This window comes from Myotis davidii, unplaced genomic scaffold (genome assembly GCF_000327345.1).
Source record: "Myotis davidii unplaced genomic scaffold, ASM32734v1 scaffold847, whole genome shotgun sequence".
Classification (NCBI taxonomy): Eukaryota; Metazoa; Chordata; class Mammalia; order Chiroptera; family Vespertilionidae; genus Myotis; species Myotis davidii.
The window spans coordinates 714,998-731,473 of NW_006298049.1; the positions used below are offsets into that span (position 1 = coordinate 714,998).

Below are 16,476 nucleotides of genomic sequence, written 5' to 3' on the forward strand. Positions count from 1 at the left end.
TTCAGGTGGGTGGTGGAGTGGAGGTGGAGGTGGGACTGGTTGGAAAACAATGAGCTAATGACTAGCAAGCCAGAGAGAGATGGCTGCAGAATTAAGTTTTAGGAATAACCCACTTAGAATCAGCTCATTTTGGAAAGCAGTTTTAAAGGCTGTCCTATTTGCCAAGCTGTGAGTCAGTTTTAACCTAGAGAGGCAGTTTCTGCCTCGGGGAAGTTGTCTCTGCCTAGCGTCAAACGCAGGGCAGCCCCTGGAAAGTTTCACACATCCTGTGTGTCCTCTGCTCAGTGACCCAAACCCTGAGGTGGTTTCTGAAGCACAGAGTTGAACAAGATTTTCCTGGGAATCGCAGTCACTCACATGCGGATATTCATGCTACTGTGCAAAAGCCTCAGAAACATCCAGCAGTCCAGATTTCACAGATAATAACTAAAGGAGTTTAACTAATTATTTGATGTCTTTTCCTTGTTCCCTCTTTCCATTTGTTATTATAAATTTATTTTCCTTTGAAGATTATTACATATACTTTCCAAATCAATTGAAAGGGAGATGGGGAAAAATCAAATCATCTCACCTCTCTTTATTTTTTCTTTTTAATAAATGCTTTTTCTCATAGCATGCTCATCATAGCACCTGGAGGGATACCACTAATGAATTTTTAGTCTAAGTAAATATTAACATTCTATTTCTCCTGGTTCAAGAATTTCTTTTAAAGTATAATGTATACTATCCCATCACAGTTTAAAACCAATTCCCCTAATTATGAGGTAATCCTTTTTTTTTTTTTGGCTGCACATTAGAATCACCTGGGAATCTTTTTAAAATCCTGATTTCTGGGCATCATCCTCCAGAAATTCTGTTTCTTTGTTACTAATGTTGTGGCCTCACCCCATAATAAAGAAACAGAATTTCCAGAGGATGAGGTCCAGAAATAAGGATTTAAAAAAGATTCCCAGGTGATTCTAATGTGCAGCCAAGGTTGAGAACCACTGTCTTAAAGCAAGATAACCAATTAATGCTTGGAACTGACTCATTTGTGAGTTACAGGTGAAGCACCTTGGCCATTAGATTAATTGAATATAATAAAGAATTCTCCTGCTATTTTCCTAGAGTTGAATGTTATCTCCCATATTATCATTACATTCACTGAAACTTTTTTTTTTGAGAAAGAACATCTTTATTTTGTCACATGCCACCATACAGACTTTCAGTGACTTTTGCTCCTACATGGTGGGAAGCAGAGGACCACAGAATTTGCCAAATGAAACTGAAAGGAATTGCCCATAATAACAGGCTTGCAATCAAAATAATTGTGGCTTAATTATTAGAGTTGGGCCCCTAACGAGTTCTGATGAGAGCAGCTGAAGGTTTGAAGTTGTTTACAGTGTGCCTAATTTTTCCAAATGTCTTCATTCTAATAGATTAACTGAACTCTTAGCCAGTAGTAGTTTTATTGGAATTGAGCTGATTATTGGCTTAAATTTGTTGCCTTTTCTTTCTAGTAATAGCTGTAGCCAGTCAAATGCTATATAATTATTTTAAAATTCTTTGTGAACTTGAGCAGATATTCCTTCTTCCCTTCCTTCTTTCTTCCTCTTTCTTCTTTCTTCCTTCCCTCCCTCCCCAAACCTCCCCCCCGTCTCTCTCTCTTGCTTATTATGAATCAATGGTAAAATAGCTGAAGTAAGCAGTTTGACAAGCCAATAAAATATCCCTAGTGTAAATTTGTACTCAGTGATATGGCCATATAAGTAGTTTTTAACAAACATAATGGGACCAAAACATAGGCAATACATAGTAAATATTAACAAAGATAATGATGACAATAATAATAATGATTCTCACAAAATCCAACAGTACAGTAAGATTCAAAATCAAGCATTCTATAGATAATTATAATTGGGATATGGAGAACCTCTATAAATATAAAACGCTACATAAAACAGTTAGCTTTGTCAATATCCCTCGACATTCTCACTGAGTAATTTTGTTGGTATGTTTTACCAACCACATATGAAAATCAAAGAATATACTTTCCCAGAATATTTTTGAATAACCATAACTTTCCTTTTCCAGAGGATCTTGGAGTTGAAAGGTAATTAAGACACCTATCACACACTATTCAACATATGAATTCATTAAAAAATATTGGAGATAGAGAGGGGACATTGGGGGGATAAGGACACATTTGTAATATCTTATTCAATAAAGGGAAAAAATACACTTAAGATAATTATTTCAAATTCTGAACATTGCATAAATAACAATAATTATCTGATATTTCTTTGGGTTTAGCAAATGAAAAATACATTTGTAAAGTTCCTGAGAAAAGCATCGATCTCATTAATGAGACAATTTACTGTAACTTGTTACAAATTCCCTGTGAGGATCTCACAGAGAGGACAATACTCGGCCTTGCTCAGCGAGGGCAGACCTGGGAAGGATGTTAACAAACATGCAGACAGGACAGGAACCTGGGACCAGTCTATCTGTTCATCAGGAGGATCTTGCCCAGGAGTTCCAAATATGACCTGGTAATATTTCTTGAAAGCTCAAAAGCTTTTCTTCTCTCCAGTAGCTTTCAGACATTTGCTTTAGTTCACCACATCCTGAAAACAGATATTTGGCTCCCAGTGCTTTTTTCAAATCACAAAATAGTATCAACTGTGATTTACATTTCAAATAGTTTTCCTAAAATATGGCCACATCTGCATATGTCTCAAAGCCTTTTTTAAAAATAGCTCACCCAACTTTGTGAACTATTTTGTAGGATGATCAATTATAAACTCAGGCCACTAAAGAATGTCTGAGGTTCAGAGACAGTGACACCGATGCATAGGCTAATTCTACACTATAAACTATTAGAGGCCCAGTGCATGAACTCGTGCATAAGTGGGGTTTTTCGACCTGGCCGGTGATTGTGGCTGATCGGGGCAGGCTGCAGGAGGTTGGCTGTGGGAGCACACGGCCCACCAGGGGGCAGCTCCTACGTTGAGTGTCTGCCCCCTGGTGGTCAGTACGTGTCATAGCGACTGGTCAACTGGTCATTCAGTCGACCGGTCATAACCATCGCTTAGGCTTTTATATATATAGATGGTTTATGAAGAGTAAGCCTCTAGGAGCCCTTCTTCAGTGGGCTGAGGGAAACCAGATTTTCAGTCATTCTCTCTCCTTAATAACATCAATAATAATAGCAAATATTTTTTGGGTACTGTGTTCAGCATTTTTCAATGTCAGCTGAAGTGATGACTACTTCAGCCTTATTTTATAGGTAAAAGAAATGGAGACTTAACACTTGCCCACAGTTAGAGACCCAGTAAATGATAAAGGGTGTCCTCAAACCCCATTCTCTCTGACACAGAGACTGACTGGGCTCTTCACCACTCAGCTCTGTCTTGCCTCTGAAGCAGAACTGCTCAATGTGCTCAAGCCATCAGCGCTCTCAGAGAGGGCCTGAGCAGACTGTAAAGGCTGTCTTTATACACGCTCGCTCTCCAGCACCCCCAGCCTTTTGGATTGCTCAGGAAGAGAAAGTTGCCAGAACACACACACACACACACACACACACACACACACACACACACACAACTCTCCTCTTGTCAGCAAAAAGCTTCCCCAGAGAACTCGGCCAAAGGAAGCGGAAGATCACAAGATGATCCCTGCCGGACTGTGAGGGATGGGTTAGCCAACAAAGACAGAAAGAACTGTGCTTGGCAAGTGATGTCCCTAAAAGGCCAGTCCTTTCTCACAAATCTGAGTAGCAACAGAAGTGACAAGAAAGGGAAAAGGCAGGAGGAGAACAGCAGCGAGGGAGACAGGGAGGCTGGCATCGGCAGTCACGGTGTCGGCACTGCTGGCTGTTTTTAGAAGCAGTGACAGATACAATCAGCTGAAACAGCAGAGAAACAAATCACTCCAGACAGAAGACAGAACAGCTTTGCTGCCGCGGGGGACACCCAGCCACCTGTCTCCGGTCTCCATAGCCCTTTGGGATCTGGGGCAGGGAACTCCGCCCTGGGCGAGTGAAATGAGGGCAAGCCCCTCTGCTCAGCAGCCCCCAAGAGCTTCAGTGCGCCCTGCGGGGCGGAGCCCCAGTGATGCCTTAAAACCGCTCCTGTGTGGTCTCCATCTGCGTCCACAGCACAGCCTGTAACGCGTTTTCATACAGTACCATCTGCAGAGGCAGCACTAAGGAGGGGCCTGGGGAGCTTCATGCCCCTCTGCCACCTTTTGATATAAATAAGTGATGCTTTTTAATCTCTGATTTCCTCTTCCGTCCAGATTCCTGCCCTTAACATCGTCCCAAATAGGAAACTTGAAGTTGCCACGATAGTCACCATCCATATCATTTATCACAAACTGTTCGCTGTGTTCAGTTTTATAATGCCAGGAAAGTGTCTACAATATTTTAGAAAAGACATTTCCATTGAGAAAACATTACAATGTTATGGCTAGATACTAAAACCGTTGGCCCATTATTTAGGGAAAACCTCAGCTGTACGGCTCATTTCCTAAAGACAACTGTGTTTTTATTTTAGATCATTCTATGTGATTGATTCAAAAGGTATCTTGAGTTCTGCTATAGCAACCAGAGTTCTGGCTTTCTGAAGCTGCTAAAATGAAGGGCTAGAGTGGCGATGGGTTAATAATGGCAGAGCTGCGACAGAATCAGAACACGTGGATCAGTCCTCATGACTACCCGGATGGAGCAAGGCCGGGGTGCAATGTGCTAACCACCGTCTGCCTCCCTCCACGCTCTGCCAAATCCCACAGGCGAGAACGTAAGCTGCCACGAGCACACACCTCCCAAAATTTGGGCAACGCCAGGGCCAGCTCTCCCGTGATTCCCTCTGTGACCCTTTCAGCTGCAAGTAATTGTACCCTCCTCCTAACTTCCATGCTCTGGCCACCTCCCCTCTGAAAGCTCACTCTCTACCTGTGTTGAAGTCCTCTGTGGGTGTGATTTATCTCATCCCCTGAAATGGCACGTCTGGAAGGGCACGTCTAATCCTGAGCCACCTCCTCTCTCCTCCCCTGCTCCCCCTCTCCCCCCAGCACTCAGCTCCTAGCAGGTGGGCATTAGGTGCTGGCGGACTGATGAGACGGTGGGGGTGGGGACAGGCCTTCTCTGTGCATTGTGCTTCTACCAGCCAGTGGCAGTACAGATTCTGGGCTCTGAAGCCAGGTTACCAGGACTGGAATCCTGGATCCTTGGACCAGTTCCTAATATCATGGTGCCATGGCTTCTCACCTCTAGAATGGGGATAAGAGTAAGAATGACCTGTGGAGGTGTTGGGAGGAATTGAGGAGTTGATCCCTGCAAAACGGTTTGCACAGTGCTGCCTCAGAGCAGGCGTCCCCGAGTGTGAGCGATTGCTATTAGGAAAGCCGGGGCTTGGTTGCCAAGGGCGCTCATTCTTGTGTTACTCCCTGGGCAACTATAGAATATTATACCTGTATATGTCTGGATTTTAATTCAGTTTTTAAAAAAAAATGGCGACTCTTGAAGAATGTTTCACTCAGACCTAACGCGACTATCTTGGAGGAAAATGTTTATGGAGTAGAAATATTTCCCAGGTTGTTGCAGCTAAATCTGTAAGATTGATCTCCACCTGATAAAACTTTCAGGGAATTTTTTTGGATAAAAAACAGTAGTTTTAATACTGCTCCCACTTTCTTCCCCACATAGTAGGAATCACTACAAGTATGTTGCCATGAGACACAGCCCAGTGGTCCTTCAGGGAATTCAAAAGCAAATAACTTGAACCCAGACTTTCAAAGTTTAGGAGACTGGAGTCTGGGAATTGATGAGCTAGAGAAGGCCATGTAGGTAAAACTAGCCATTATTCCACACTTTGTGAATTAAGCACCACACAGATGCCTCCTTTGAAAGCCCAGGGCCTCTTGATTACCTTCAGCTCCAGGGCACAGGCTCCACCAGGCGGGGCCGAGTTGGTTGTAAGATGAACCTGGGAGGGTCTTCGATTTAGACTCAGCACCAGGAAACAGTATTGGTCTCTCTGGAAGGAGTGTTATAATCCCCAGCCTTGCAATCTTTCCTTTCCACACTCCTGGTTCAGATTCAACTTCAGGATGTGCAGTTTTCTCTCAAGGACTCTGCCGTGCCAATCCTTGATCAAATTGTGCTTCGCCATCTCACCAGGAACGCTCAAAGACATGGATCTGACCCAAGCGCCAGAGGAGGTCTCACTGGCCGCCTTCATCATGGGCATAGCTCTCGTCAGGCTTTTCTGGGCTGGGCCCCTTGGTCACAGCTCAGCCTTCTGTCCGCCTCCATTCCACAGGCCCCTTCAGTGACAGCTGGGCAAGCCACAGAGGCAGGGGAGAAAGGGTTATATTCCAGCCCCACGATGGCCCTGGCTTTGGGGAAGGAAGAAGCAGGTATGTGGCTCTTCATGTGTTTTGAGGAGCAACAGGTGGGCATTGGAGGAGGATGCCTTAGAGGAGGCGGCTGGAGTGGGGGTTTTCTTCACCTCTGGGGAGAAGCGGGCATCTTCCAGGGGAAATGGTGCTCTGTATGGTGCTGCCCGGCTCCCTGTGCGCCTGAGCTCCGCCTCCTGGTGTGGGGGTGGGGCACATAGGAAGGACAGATGACTGCTCTTCAGGGTGCAGCATGGCAGTCTTGCTGCAGGCTTGCCCAGGCCTCCATGCCCCTGTTAGCACCTGGTTTCCTGCCTTCTTTCTATAACCATGAACTGGGTACTGGCCTGGCTTGAAGCTTCCCTGCCACCAAGCAGTAGTCTAAAATCTTGTCAGTTGTGTTCTCTTATTTCTTCATTTTCAAACTTTTCCTTGGGTCTCCTACTGGATCCTAGTCTTTCAGACGTGGGGCAGTTCTCTTGTCTTCTAGGGACTAGAGGTTGTCCCAAACTTGCGTGGATACCTGATACTAACTGCAATGGTCACCAGTTCTCAGCTCCCCCGCGGTTGCGCCCACTCACCGTTGCCCACTATGGAAGCTCCCTGATGCCGACCGCCCGACCCCAACAGAGAGCTTATGGTCACACCTCATTTCTCCCCTCCCCACCCAACCCCAGGCCAACACTGCACACTGCACACTGCACACCCACCATCCGCTGGTTGCCACCCACAGGCTTGCTGGCCATGTATGTGGACCTGTGGTGACTTCCTACTTCTGAGCTCCCCTCACCTGGGTTCTTCCCATCTACCCAGCCTGCTCTCAGCTGCTGCTGTCCTGCTCCAATGGGGCCGTGAAGGGGTATCACCTGCTCCAGGACAGTCCTTCTGCCAATAGGGACCCAGACTTGTAACTGATTGATTCCACCTTGTGATGACAAGTGTGCACAGCTGTCCAAGTGCACGATTCACTTCAAAGTTAAGACAAGTTTTGCTTGCTTTCTGGGAAGTGCAGACTCCATTTCCCGATTTAAACACACTTTATGTCTCTGCATGGCCATTCTGATCACGCTGCCTAAAATTTCAACCACCATCCCCAGTATTCCCCAGCCCTGTTTCCTTACTGTTTTCTTAGCATTTTTTACTAATATACTGGATCTTCCTTACTTATCTTGCTTATTATCTATCCTTCCTGGTAAATATAAGCCCCATGAGGGCAGGGATATTTATTTTATTATACCTGTACCCAAAGCAATTTCTGACCCAGAGGAGTCACTCCACTAATATTGATGAGTGAAATGAAGAAGCGAGTGGTGAATAAAGGGCTATGCCCACCCCTTGCCAGCCAGGCCACCGGCCACCCAAGGCTGTGGGCAGCCTGCTTCGCCCTCCCGTCTAGCCTGTTGTCACAGCCCTCGGGGCCCACTCCGTGGCCTTCTGGTCCCCCCCGGCCCAGCACTCACCTTCAGCTTGTGCTCATGCTCCTTGTTGATGCGCGCAAGCAGCTGGGCTTTCCTCCTGTTGAGGGCGTCGATGAGGGCATCACACTGGGCCACCAGGCAGGCCTCAAACTCCACACTGTTCTCCTGTGAGAGAGCACACCTCTCAGCCGGAAGCTGCCGGAGAAAACAGAGCTCGCCCGTCCACTGTGGGGTAGAGATCCCCACTGAAGGGAAGGAAGGAGAGCTCTATCCACATTGCACGTTTGCCATCTCAAAAGTAACTGTATACATTTCATTCTATAGTGGTTGTGTTTTGCTCAAAACTTAGATCAAAAAGGAAGACTGTCACTTGATCAACTTATTTTTAGCAAAAGGGAATCGTCTCCAAAGTCTGAATTGTATTAAATAAACAAATCAAGCTTTGTTTGCAGAGTTGCACATGAATCCTTCTGGAGGCTGGTGTGTGTTCAGCTGTGTTTGGTGGAAGGTGACATTCAGAAAGGCTGGTTGCCTGAGGGGGTGGGTACTGTTAAGGCACAAGAGATGAAAGAGTCACTGAATTCAGGGAAAGAAATAAGAAAGAGAATGGCAATGGTCTTCAATAGTAAACCATAATCAGACGACACCGGAAGTTTGTAAGAATAATCATGGGCAAAAGTGCTCCTTTCATTAAGGAAAGCCAAGTGAACAGAAATGGGTAAGTTGTTAAAGTCAGACATGAACCAACAGCTTGTGGGGGAAGGTGGCCACATTCTAAATGAATGATAGCTTCCCCATGGGGCTTAAATTGAATGCTGGATCTATATTTTTAAATTCATTACACATTCATTTTAAGTGATTCTTTCACTAAATTATAAGCAATGTTAAGTTTTGGTTTTTGTGGCACTTGCTTTGAGTTCTCAGAGAAGCCCTCGGAAAATATCAGGTAAGAGCGTTCTCTGTTCCATGTGGGGCAATATTGGGAGGGAGAGGGGAGCTTTCTCCTCATAGGCTCTGATTTGGACCAGAGGGAAAGTTTTGTCTGATGAAGAGGTGGGGTTCAGTGGCGAGCCTGGGGCTGCATATTTTATGCCAGAAAAAGCAAAGAGGAGGCTCCATTGCTTGAGAAATAGAAGGACATGTACAACTGTTAGGTTGTTAAGGAATTAGAAATTTTAACATGGGCATATATGCCAAAAATAGGCAAAGAAATCAGTGTGAGATGATTTAGAAAGAAGGCTGACTTACAGTAAAAAAAAAAAACATTTCCGCCTTGACATGGATTAATTATTAGTTCAGAAAGACAATTTAATGGAGGGAAGAGCTCAGGTTACTTCTCTGGTAAACAGTGCAGAAAGTCATTATTTTAGCATGTCATGCAATTTATGGCTTCTTCTCCTTTAGCTCTAGGGAAGAATTCACCAGCTTCCAGGTGCTGGCTGATCTATTGGTCATTGTGTCCAGATAAAGCAATCTGAAATTAGAGTCACCAGGAGATCGTGGTTGAAAAATATTTAAGTATCTAAGTAGAGGAGAAGCATCACTCTGGGGTAGAAAAGAAGGAAAGAGGAAGAAAAGGAAGGGAAGAAGGAAGGAAGGAAAAAAAGAGTAAGTGCGATTTGTTTGTTACCATTAGATAAGATATAATCATTGCAAGGTGCTTTGGGAACCTATAGAGTTTAAAAAACTCAACAACAATGACTCTACCTTCACAAAGAAGTAGACCTCTTTCTAAATCCACAGCAGTGGAGAATTAGGACCTCTGTGTGGAAGACGGGAACTACTTGGGAAACCAGGCTCTTTCTGGCTACTGGCAAACGTAACACCTCAAGAAGGAACATGTCAGAAGCTGGTCTGTATGTGTGTTTGTATGTAATGGAAGAGACAGAGCAGAAGAAAAGAAATGGGATTTCCCCCATAACACATAGAAATAGCAGAGAAGAAACAATCTCCCTTATCACATAGTTCCATCTTGTCCTATAGGGTTTGCTGCCTGTCTCAGGTGCTGCTGCCTCAGGTACCTGGATCTGCTGGACCATGTTGCGGAGCTGCACCAGGAACTCCTTGGCTTCTTTGGCCCTGTCCGACAGCCCGTTCAGCGCCTGGGACAGCTGGCTCTGCAAGACAAAGAAGGAAGACATGGAGCTATAATCACATGACGCAGCAACAAGATCAAACAGGGCAGTGTTGACCCGAGGCCCAAGAGTCCTTGGCCCCCTCAGATTGCTCTTGTCTGAGTCAGGCCACTTAGCCGACATTGGTACATGTGGATTCTGATATCAGGGGCCTCCCGATGCCTTCCATTGGCTCCGAGTAGCTTCTCTTCTGATGAAGTGAGACCTTCTGGCCATGCAGTCAAAGGATATTTGCCTGGAATTTCCTCATCTCATTAAGTATTAATTCAGCAATAATTTATTCAATGTCTATTATTTGCAAGAATTAAAAAAAAAGCAGAGTCAGATGATCTGATAATTATCAACATTATCTAGCCCAAAGGCCTATTGCTGTGGGGTCAGGGCAGAAGGAGTGAAGAGAGTCGAGAACAGGATGAGGGAAGGAAGGAAGCATCCCACTGTGATGCTCTGAGGCCATTTAAATGGAAAGATAACTACAAAGGCACAAGGACATTCTTCCTCATTAACATCCTCCTTCTCCCAAGTACAGCCCTGTTGCCTAACTCCTCTCCACACTAGCCTCCTAAACCAAGGCGTGCTGTCTGGGATATCCCACCCCACCCCATCCATATAGGGAAGCAGTTCTGCTGGGGGCACATGCCCAGGGAAGCATTGCTTTCCCAGCCTCCTGTCTGCTGGGGTGGCCACGGGACACACCGCTGATGGATGAGACCTAAGTGGGAGTCATCTGGGGCAGGCAGTCTGAGGAAGCCTCTGCATTTCTGCAAACGTGGTCCCAGTGTCGCAGATGCACTCTTCCCTTTTGTTCCTGACTTTATGGCAAATTTCGTGTGATTCTCAAGAGGAGAGGGCCAACCTGATAAGGGAGCAGGGGTAGGAAGAGAAAGGCCTAAGCTCCAATGGCATCTGTGAATAGCTGAACCAACGCTTGAGGTCTCCTACCACTAGGCTTCTTGTTAAACTAACTCCAGGTTAAGTCCCTGCACTGGAGTGTCCCATCACTTGCAACCATCACTATTGTACTTGATACAAAATTCCATCACCTGGCAGCCTGGGCATGTCCTTCCATCCCTCCTGTAAACTGCAGAGACAAACGCCCTTTCCCACGTCTTCTTTGAAAACGAAAGCCCACTCTCCTCCTTGCCAACACAATGCCCCATCCACTTTTTCCTCTCGGGAAAGAGACAGAATCTTAAAATTATATCTCTAGATCCTGTGTCTGTTTTGCACTTATATTTGCCTTATTAAATACAAAGTTGGGCACTAAATCTCTTTGGGAAGATGCATGCCAAGTGCTTGGTGGAAGCAATGTAGAGTAGTAGAAAGAACAAAGAAAGCCTTTGGAAGGGTTTAAATTCTGGCTCTGTCCCTTACTAAGGGTGACCCTGAGAAAGTTAACTTGTGGTTGAATTATTGCAATGGGCAAAATGGGAATAATAATAATAATAATGATATTTTGCAGTTGGATTATTGTGAGGGTTTAGTGTACTCACTAATGTGAAAGTTCCTGCTAGTGAAGGGTAGTGGTTAAGGGAACTATTCTGCATTAATAAATGCTGCCAGTTACTGGCTGTTCGAACTTTTACCCATAGTTTTACCTTATCCATAAAATGAGAAGAATACTGTTACTCTTGGAGGTTGTGGGCATTGTGTGATATACAATCCCTAAGGCCATGCTGGTGCATGGTGCATGCTTAATAAACATTGGCTGTTGTCAACTCTTTTTTACCTTCTTCCTTCCTGCTCACAAATGCCTGCTGACTGGGGACATTTGAAGGAGAGATTCCTGTAGAAGCATGTACTTTATCACTTGTGCTTTGATTTATGAACTCAGACTCTCGGAGGCCAGACCAACAACATAACAGAATAAGAAAAAGCATAAAATGAGACTACACTTGGGAAAGGTCCGGAGTGGGCCGGGGTTGCGCACCTATGACACGAGGCCATAATGTATCAAAAAAGATTTTATTCCGACCACCTGGGCGCAGGTGGGCTGAGACTGAGAAAGGCATCAGCGAAGAGAGCAGGGGGAGAGAGGTTTTTATTAATCCTTGCTGGCTGTGAGCCGCTCTGCTGACATAAGGGTCTGGTGTGTCCTTGGTTCCTCCCATGCCAGGTGTCTTCTGGTTATCTGAGCTATGCTGTGCTCAAGGCTGCAAGCTTTCTGCAAGATACCTGCTAAGCACAAAAGTCTTTCTCTGCCCCGTTTTATTCTCTTTAATCCTTTCAACTTGCTGAAAGGACACTCAATTCTTTATTACTAGGTCCCAACGGCACTGTAATTTGGGGCAAAGTTTTCTCCTCAAGAACTTTTTCTAAGAGCCCAAGGGATGAAGGGAGAAGAGGATCTCATTCAGAAGAGCAAGCAATAAGATGAGAGACATATTCCAAAGGAGGCATTTTCACTCTTCTTTGGAACGAACTCATAGCCTTTCTTTTTCTGAATGAGCAAAAGCTGGCTGTGCCACCCCAGTTTCCTCCCCCTTTTGATTGTAACCTTCACCTTAGTAACATTTGGAGGTCGGAGTACAGAAGCCAAATTCATTCAGTTACAGAGAACCGGAGCTACCTAATTTCTTGAATTCCAGCTTTGCAATTAATTGTTTGTATAAAGTAGGTCAAACCTCCCCCTCCCCCTAAAGAATTGTTGATCAAGTGCTGCTGTAAAATTATTCTGTATTTGACAAAGAATGCTGGCCTCCTCCACTCTCAGGATTTTATCTGGCAAAGCAATAAATGAACTGCCAAATCTATTTGCAGATTTCCTCTCTTGGTGTCTACGTTAAGTCCTAAGGATCCCCTCTACCTGGCAAATGAGTGTTCTGGAATTTAAGAAACAACTGCATTATAAGATAAAGATCTAGAAACCTCTCTCTGAAGCTTTGCTAACTTGCAGAAATTGAGCAGGAGACAATGAAAAACACCGGAAACTGTTTATCACTGGAAAACGCTCTTCTCATTGTAAGGATTTATGTGTGTGTTCTTTTTACAGGATAGTCTTTTGATCACATATATAAATTCCATCTGATATAGAAGAACTTTATTATTGATGGAATTTGTTTCCCAGAAGCAATTAAATTCCTGCTCTGTGCTAACGGAGACGTTCTGTATTCAGGACCACAGAGTAGCCCTGTAAATTTATACCTGCACACTTGAGATGCAAATATTTAGTGTGTGTTTTCGTTATGGGTGCGCGCCATTAGAAGCTGTTTATAATGCCTTGGCAATGACATTCTGATTGCTTGGATATTTGTTTGCAAATTTACTGAAAAAGTGTCATGATCAGAAAGTGAACGAGAGTGGAAAATGATGTAGCCAAAGAAGCACTGACAAGTTTCTAGTCAAGCGCTCAGAGCATGCTCTGAATAGCCAAGATCTCCCCAAAGGATGCGAGTTGTCCGGAGCCTGAGGAGAGAAACAAAGAACTCTGCCTCCCCCTTCCCTCCTATCCTGTTTTCCTCTCCAGTCTCTGCCCTGACTGGCTCCCTGGCCTCCCAAAGGACAGAACGTTACCGGAGTGGGGGCTCAGCCTGGGAGTACACAGGGAGGGTGTCTCAAAGCCTGTTATGATTTAGGCACAGCTAGTGGGTAAGGAAATTCCAAATCATCCTGACCAACTCCTTACTTGCCTGTGCATCCACCCAGCCCAGCCCAGCCCAGGCCAGCTGCTAAGCAAGCACACACAGAAGACAGGGTCTTCCTTCCTTTCCCTGCCATGGACATTATTCATGTGCCAACCTCCCCCTCCCCACCCCCCACCCCCCAATTTACTATGACTATTGGATGGAGACAAATTGGGGCAAAGGAAAGGAAGCTTCCTGGCTGCCTGGGGTGTGAAGTTACAGCACCCTTGCTGCCTCCCCAGGGAGGCTCTGTCTCAGTGCATGCTGCTCAGGACTGCAGCCCCATCCACCTCCTTCCCAGGGACCGAGGCCAACACAAAATGCAGGAGAAAAGCGACAATCCAGGCAATGTGATCTGAAGGAAGTCGCCCCCCCCACACCCCGCGCCCCAACCCCACCCAGGGGAAGGGAATAACAATTTTTCTTGAAACACTGACGTTTGAGTCTCACTACCTACTGACATTATATAATTAAAAAGTAAAAGCAAGAAATTCTAATAGTTATAATATATTGGCCATTTACTTTAAGCCAAGAACTCTGACGGGCGCCTTTACTATGAGCCCAATGTAATCCCAGTCACCACCCTGCCATTGGCAGAGGCTCAGGGGGGTACAGCCGGGCTCAGGTTTGACCACTCACATATGGAAGAACCGAAACACAAACCCTCGTCTGACTCCAAAGTCATGCTCTTTGCCCCACCCTCCCAAAGCAGAGAACTCTTCCTTCACCCATGCAGGAAGGAACCAGAGCAGCCCATGGTAAGAGCTTGTAAAACCAAAGATGATGAGCTGATAAGGGGATTTGTTATGCTTAACAATCAGACAGAATGGAAACCATAGCATGGCTAATTAACCTATGAAATGTTCAATGTTTTTTTTCCTACATAAAGTTTTTTGGTGAATTTGGAAAGGATCCCTGTCAAAGAGAGGGGTCTCATGGGAGAGGGCAAGCAGCTTTGGACTGGAGTCCTGTCCTGGCTTTCTCACCTACTGACCTGAGACCGTGGCAGAAACCAGGCTGAACATGGAATGAGGTAAACACATGAGAATTCACCCAGTGAAGCCTTAAGCCGAGGAACCTTCAAACAGAGCCACCCAAGGGCCTGCTTTCCTTCTAGCTAATGCTCCTCTTCTTCCTGCCTGCGCCCCTCCTGCCCCCCGAGGGGGGTGCGGGGGTCTCTCCTCTGGATTCCCTGGTGGTGGAAGCTCCTGGATCTACCCCAGTCCCAGCTCACTGCAGTTACATGGGGAGGCAGCCTCAGAGGCTGGTCTGCCGGGAGGTGCCACCCTGTCTTTCAGCCCAGCAGCAGGGCTAGGGCTGTGAACAGGCTGCAATCTGCAAGCCCAGTAGCTGAGTCTGGGCATTGATAAACACAGCCCAGGGAGGTGTGTGTATGTATGTGTGTGTGTGTGTGTGTGTGTGTGTGTGTGTGAACATCTGAGTGTGTGTGAGGATCTATGTGTGTAAGAGTGTGTGAAACTGTATGTGATTGTATGCGTATATGTGTGTGAGTATGAGTGTACAGTGTGTAAGGATGTAAGAGAGTATGTGAATGTGTGTGTATGAAATCTCCCATCAGTAGAGTAGGCTCCTGGCTTTGGATAAGTCTGGTACCAGAGGGGTCTGATGGGTAGCGATTTGGTCCACTAACTGCTTATTTCTCATTGGCTGTGACACAGATTCTCTGTGGCTAAACTCTAGCCAAGCTTCTCGGAGCTGTGCTTGTCAACTAGGCCTCAATTTTCACCTAGAAAGACTTGAACAAAACACTAACACAGTTTCTAATTGCTCAGGGCCACATCCCTAGGATGACACTATCCCCCTTAGAGCATCTGTCTGAGAAAGGCTGCCAGAAAAAAGTACTGTTTGTTCCAGGCATCACCTAAAGACAGTCCCCCCGTCTCCCAGGCTCTGTGGGAGAGTAGGAGCCTAACCCCAATAAACACTAGTTAGCAGACCCAGGTGGGTATCACATGAGCCAACTCCTCCTTCCCACTTTCTGTAATTTTTCACTTATCTGAGTCAGTTACTGAGTTCCCATCACCCTCTCCCTCCTCCTTCACTCTCTCCTTAAAATGCCAAGTCGCCTCTGTACAAATTAAAGATGAGATCAGTTAAAGCTGGACTCTTTTCCCTATTGTGATAGTATATTACTGTTTAAAATCTGTCCTTACCACTTTACCTGGTGTCAGCTTTGTTACCTTTGACGGTGGCCAACCCCAGCTCTGACGGAAGGAGATCTGGGACAACCCCAAAGAGCTGACCCTTCAAAGGCCCAGGCTAACTTTAAGGATAAGTGGGGAAGCATGTCCCCCGTTCCCCTGCCTGAGCTGGCACGTCCCACACATGAAACAAATCTCACCCCTTTTATCGTGAACCTGACCCTATAAGTTGTGTGGAAGACAGAAAGAAGGAAGACATTATGGACTTTTAATCTAACAGTTACATCCGCTTTCCTACCCCTTTCCCATCTCAGTGCTAGACCTGTGAGCACATGCACATAAACATTCACACCCAAAGCTAATGACAAATGCCATTTACCGCCTGTTTAGTCACAAATTAAGCCCAAACATTCTGTTCCAGTCACTCTTTAAACCATAAACGTGTACCAGAAATGCCATTATTTCATCGGATTGTAGCAATTGAAATAGATAGGACAATGGGGCCAAATTAGCACTGGGATTAAGAGGACAGATGTAAGGTCAGATGGACTTAGGTTTAAACTCTAGCCTTTTGCTAGATATGTGATCATGGACATAGCACCTAATTGTAGTGGATACTGTGGTGCTCTGCCCAGATCCCCCTTTAAAGGCCAATACCTCCTTTATTCCAGCTGCTGGCGTATCACTGTTGATAGATTCCACTAGAAGCTGCTCCTGCCAACAGGCAACTGCATTGCTCAAGGCGCTTCCTTCTGGGGTG

General features: G+C 45.6%; 1 protein-coding gene across 8 annotated transcripts in view; it reads right to left on the reverse strand.

Annotated features, from left to right (window-relative positions):
* TRIM9 (tripartite motif containing 9) overlaps positions 1–16,476 on the reverse strand; it is an 89,882-nt gene that overhangs the window by 35,524 nt on the left and 37,882 nt on the right. For all 8 annotated transcript variants that reach the window (XM_006773780.2, XM_006773781.2, XM_006773782.2 and 5 more), the window contains exons 2-3: positions 9,818–9,913; positions 7,839–7,961 (exon numbers count right to left, since the gene is read on the reverse strand). In XM_006773780.2, the coding sequence (XP_006773843.1) occupies positions 7,839–7,961; positions 9,818–9,913 (219 nt within the window). The remainder of the gene's footprint in view (positions 1–7,838; positions 7,962–9,817; positions 9,914–16,476) is intronic.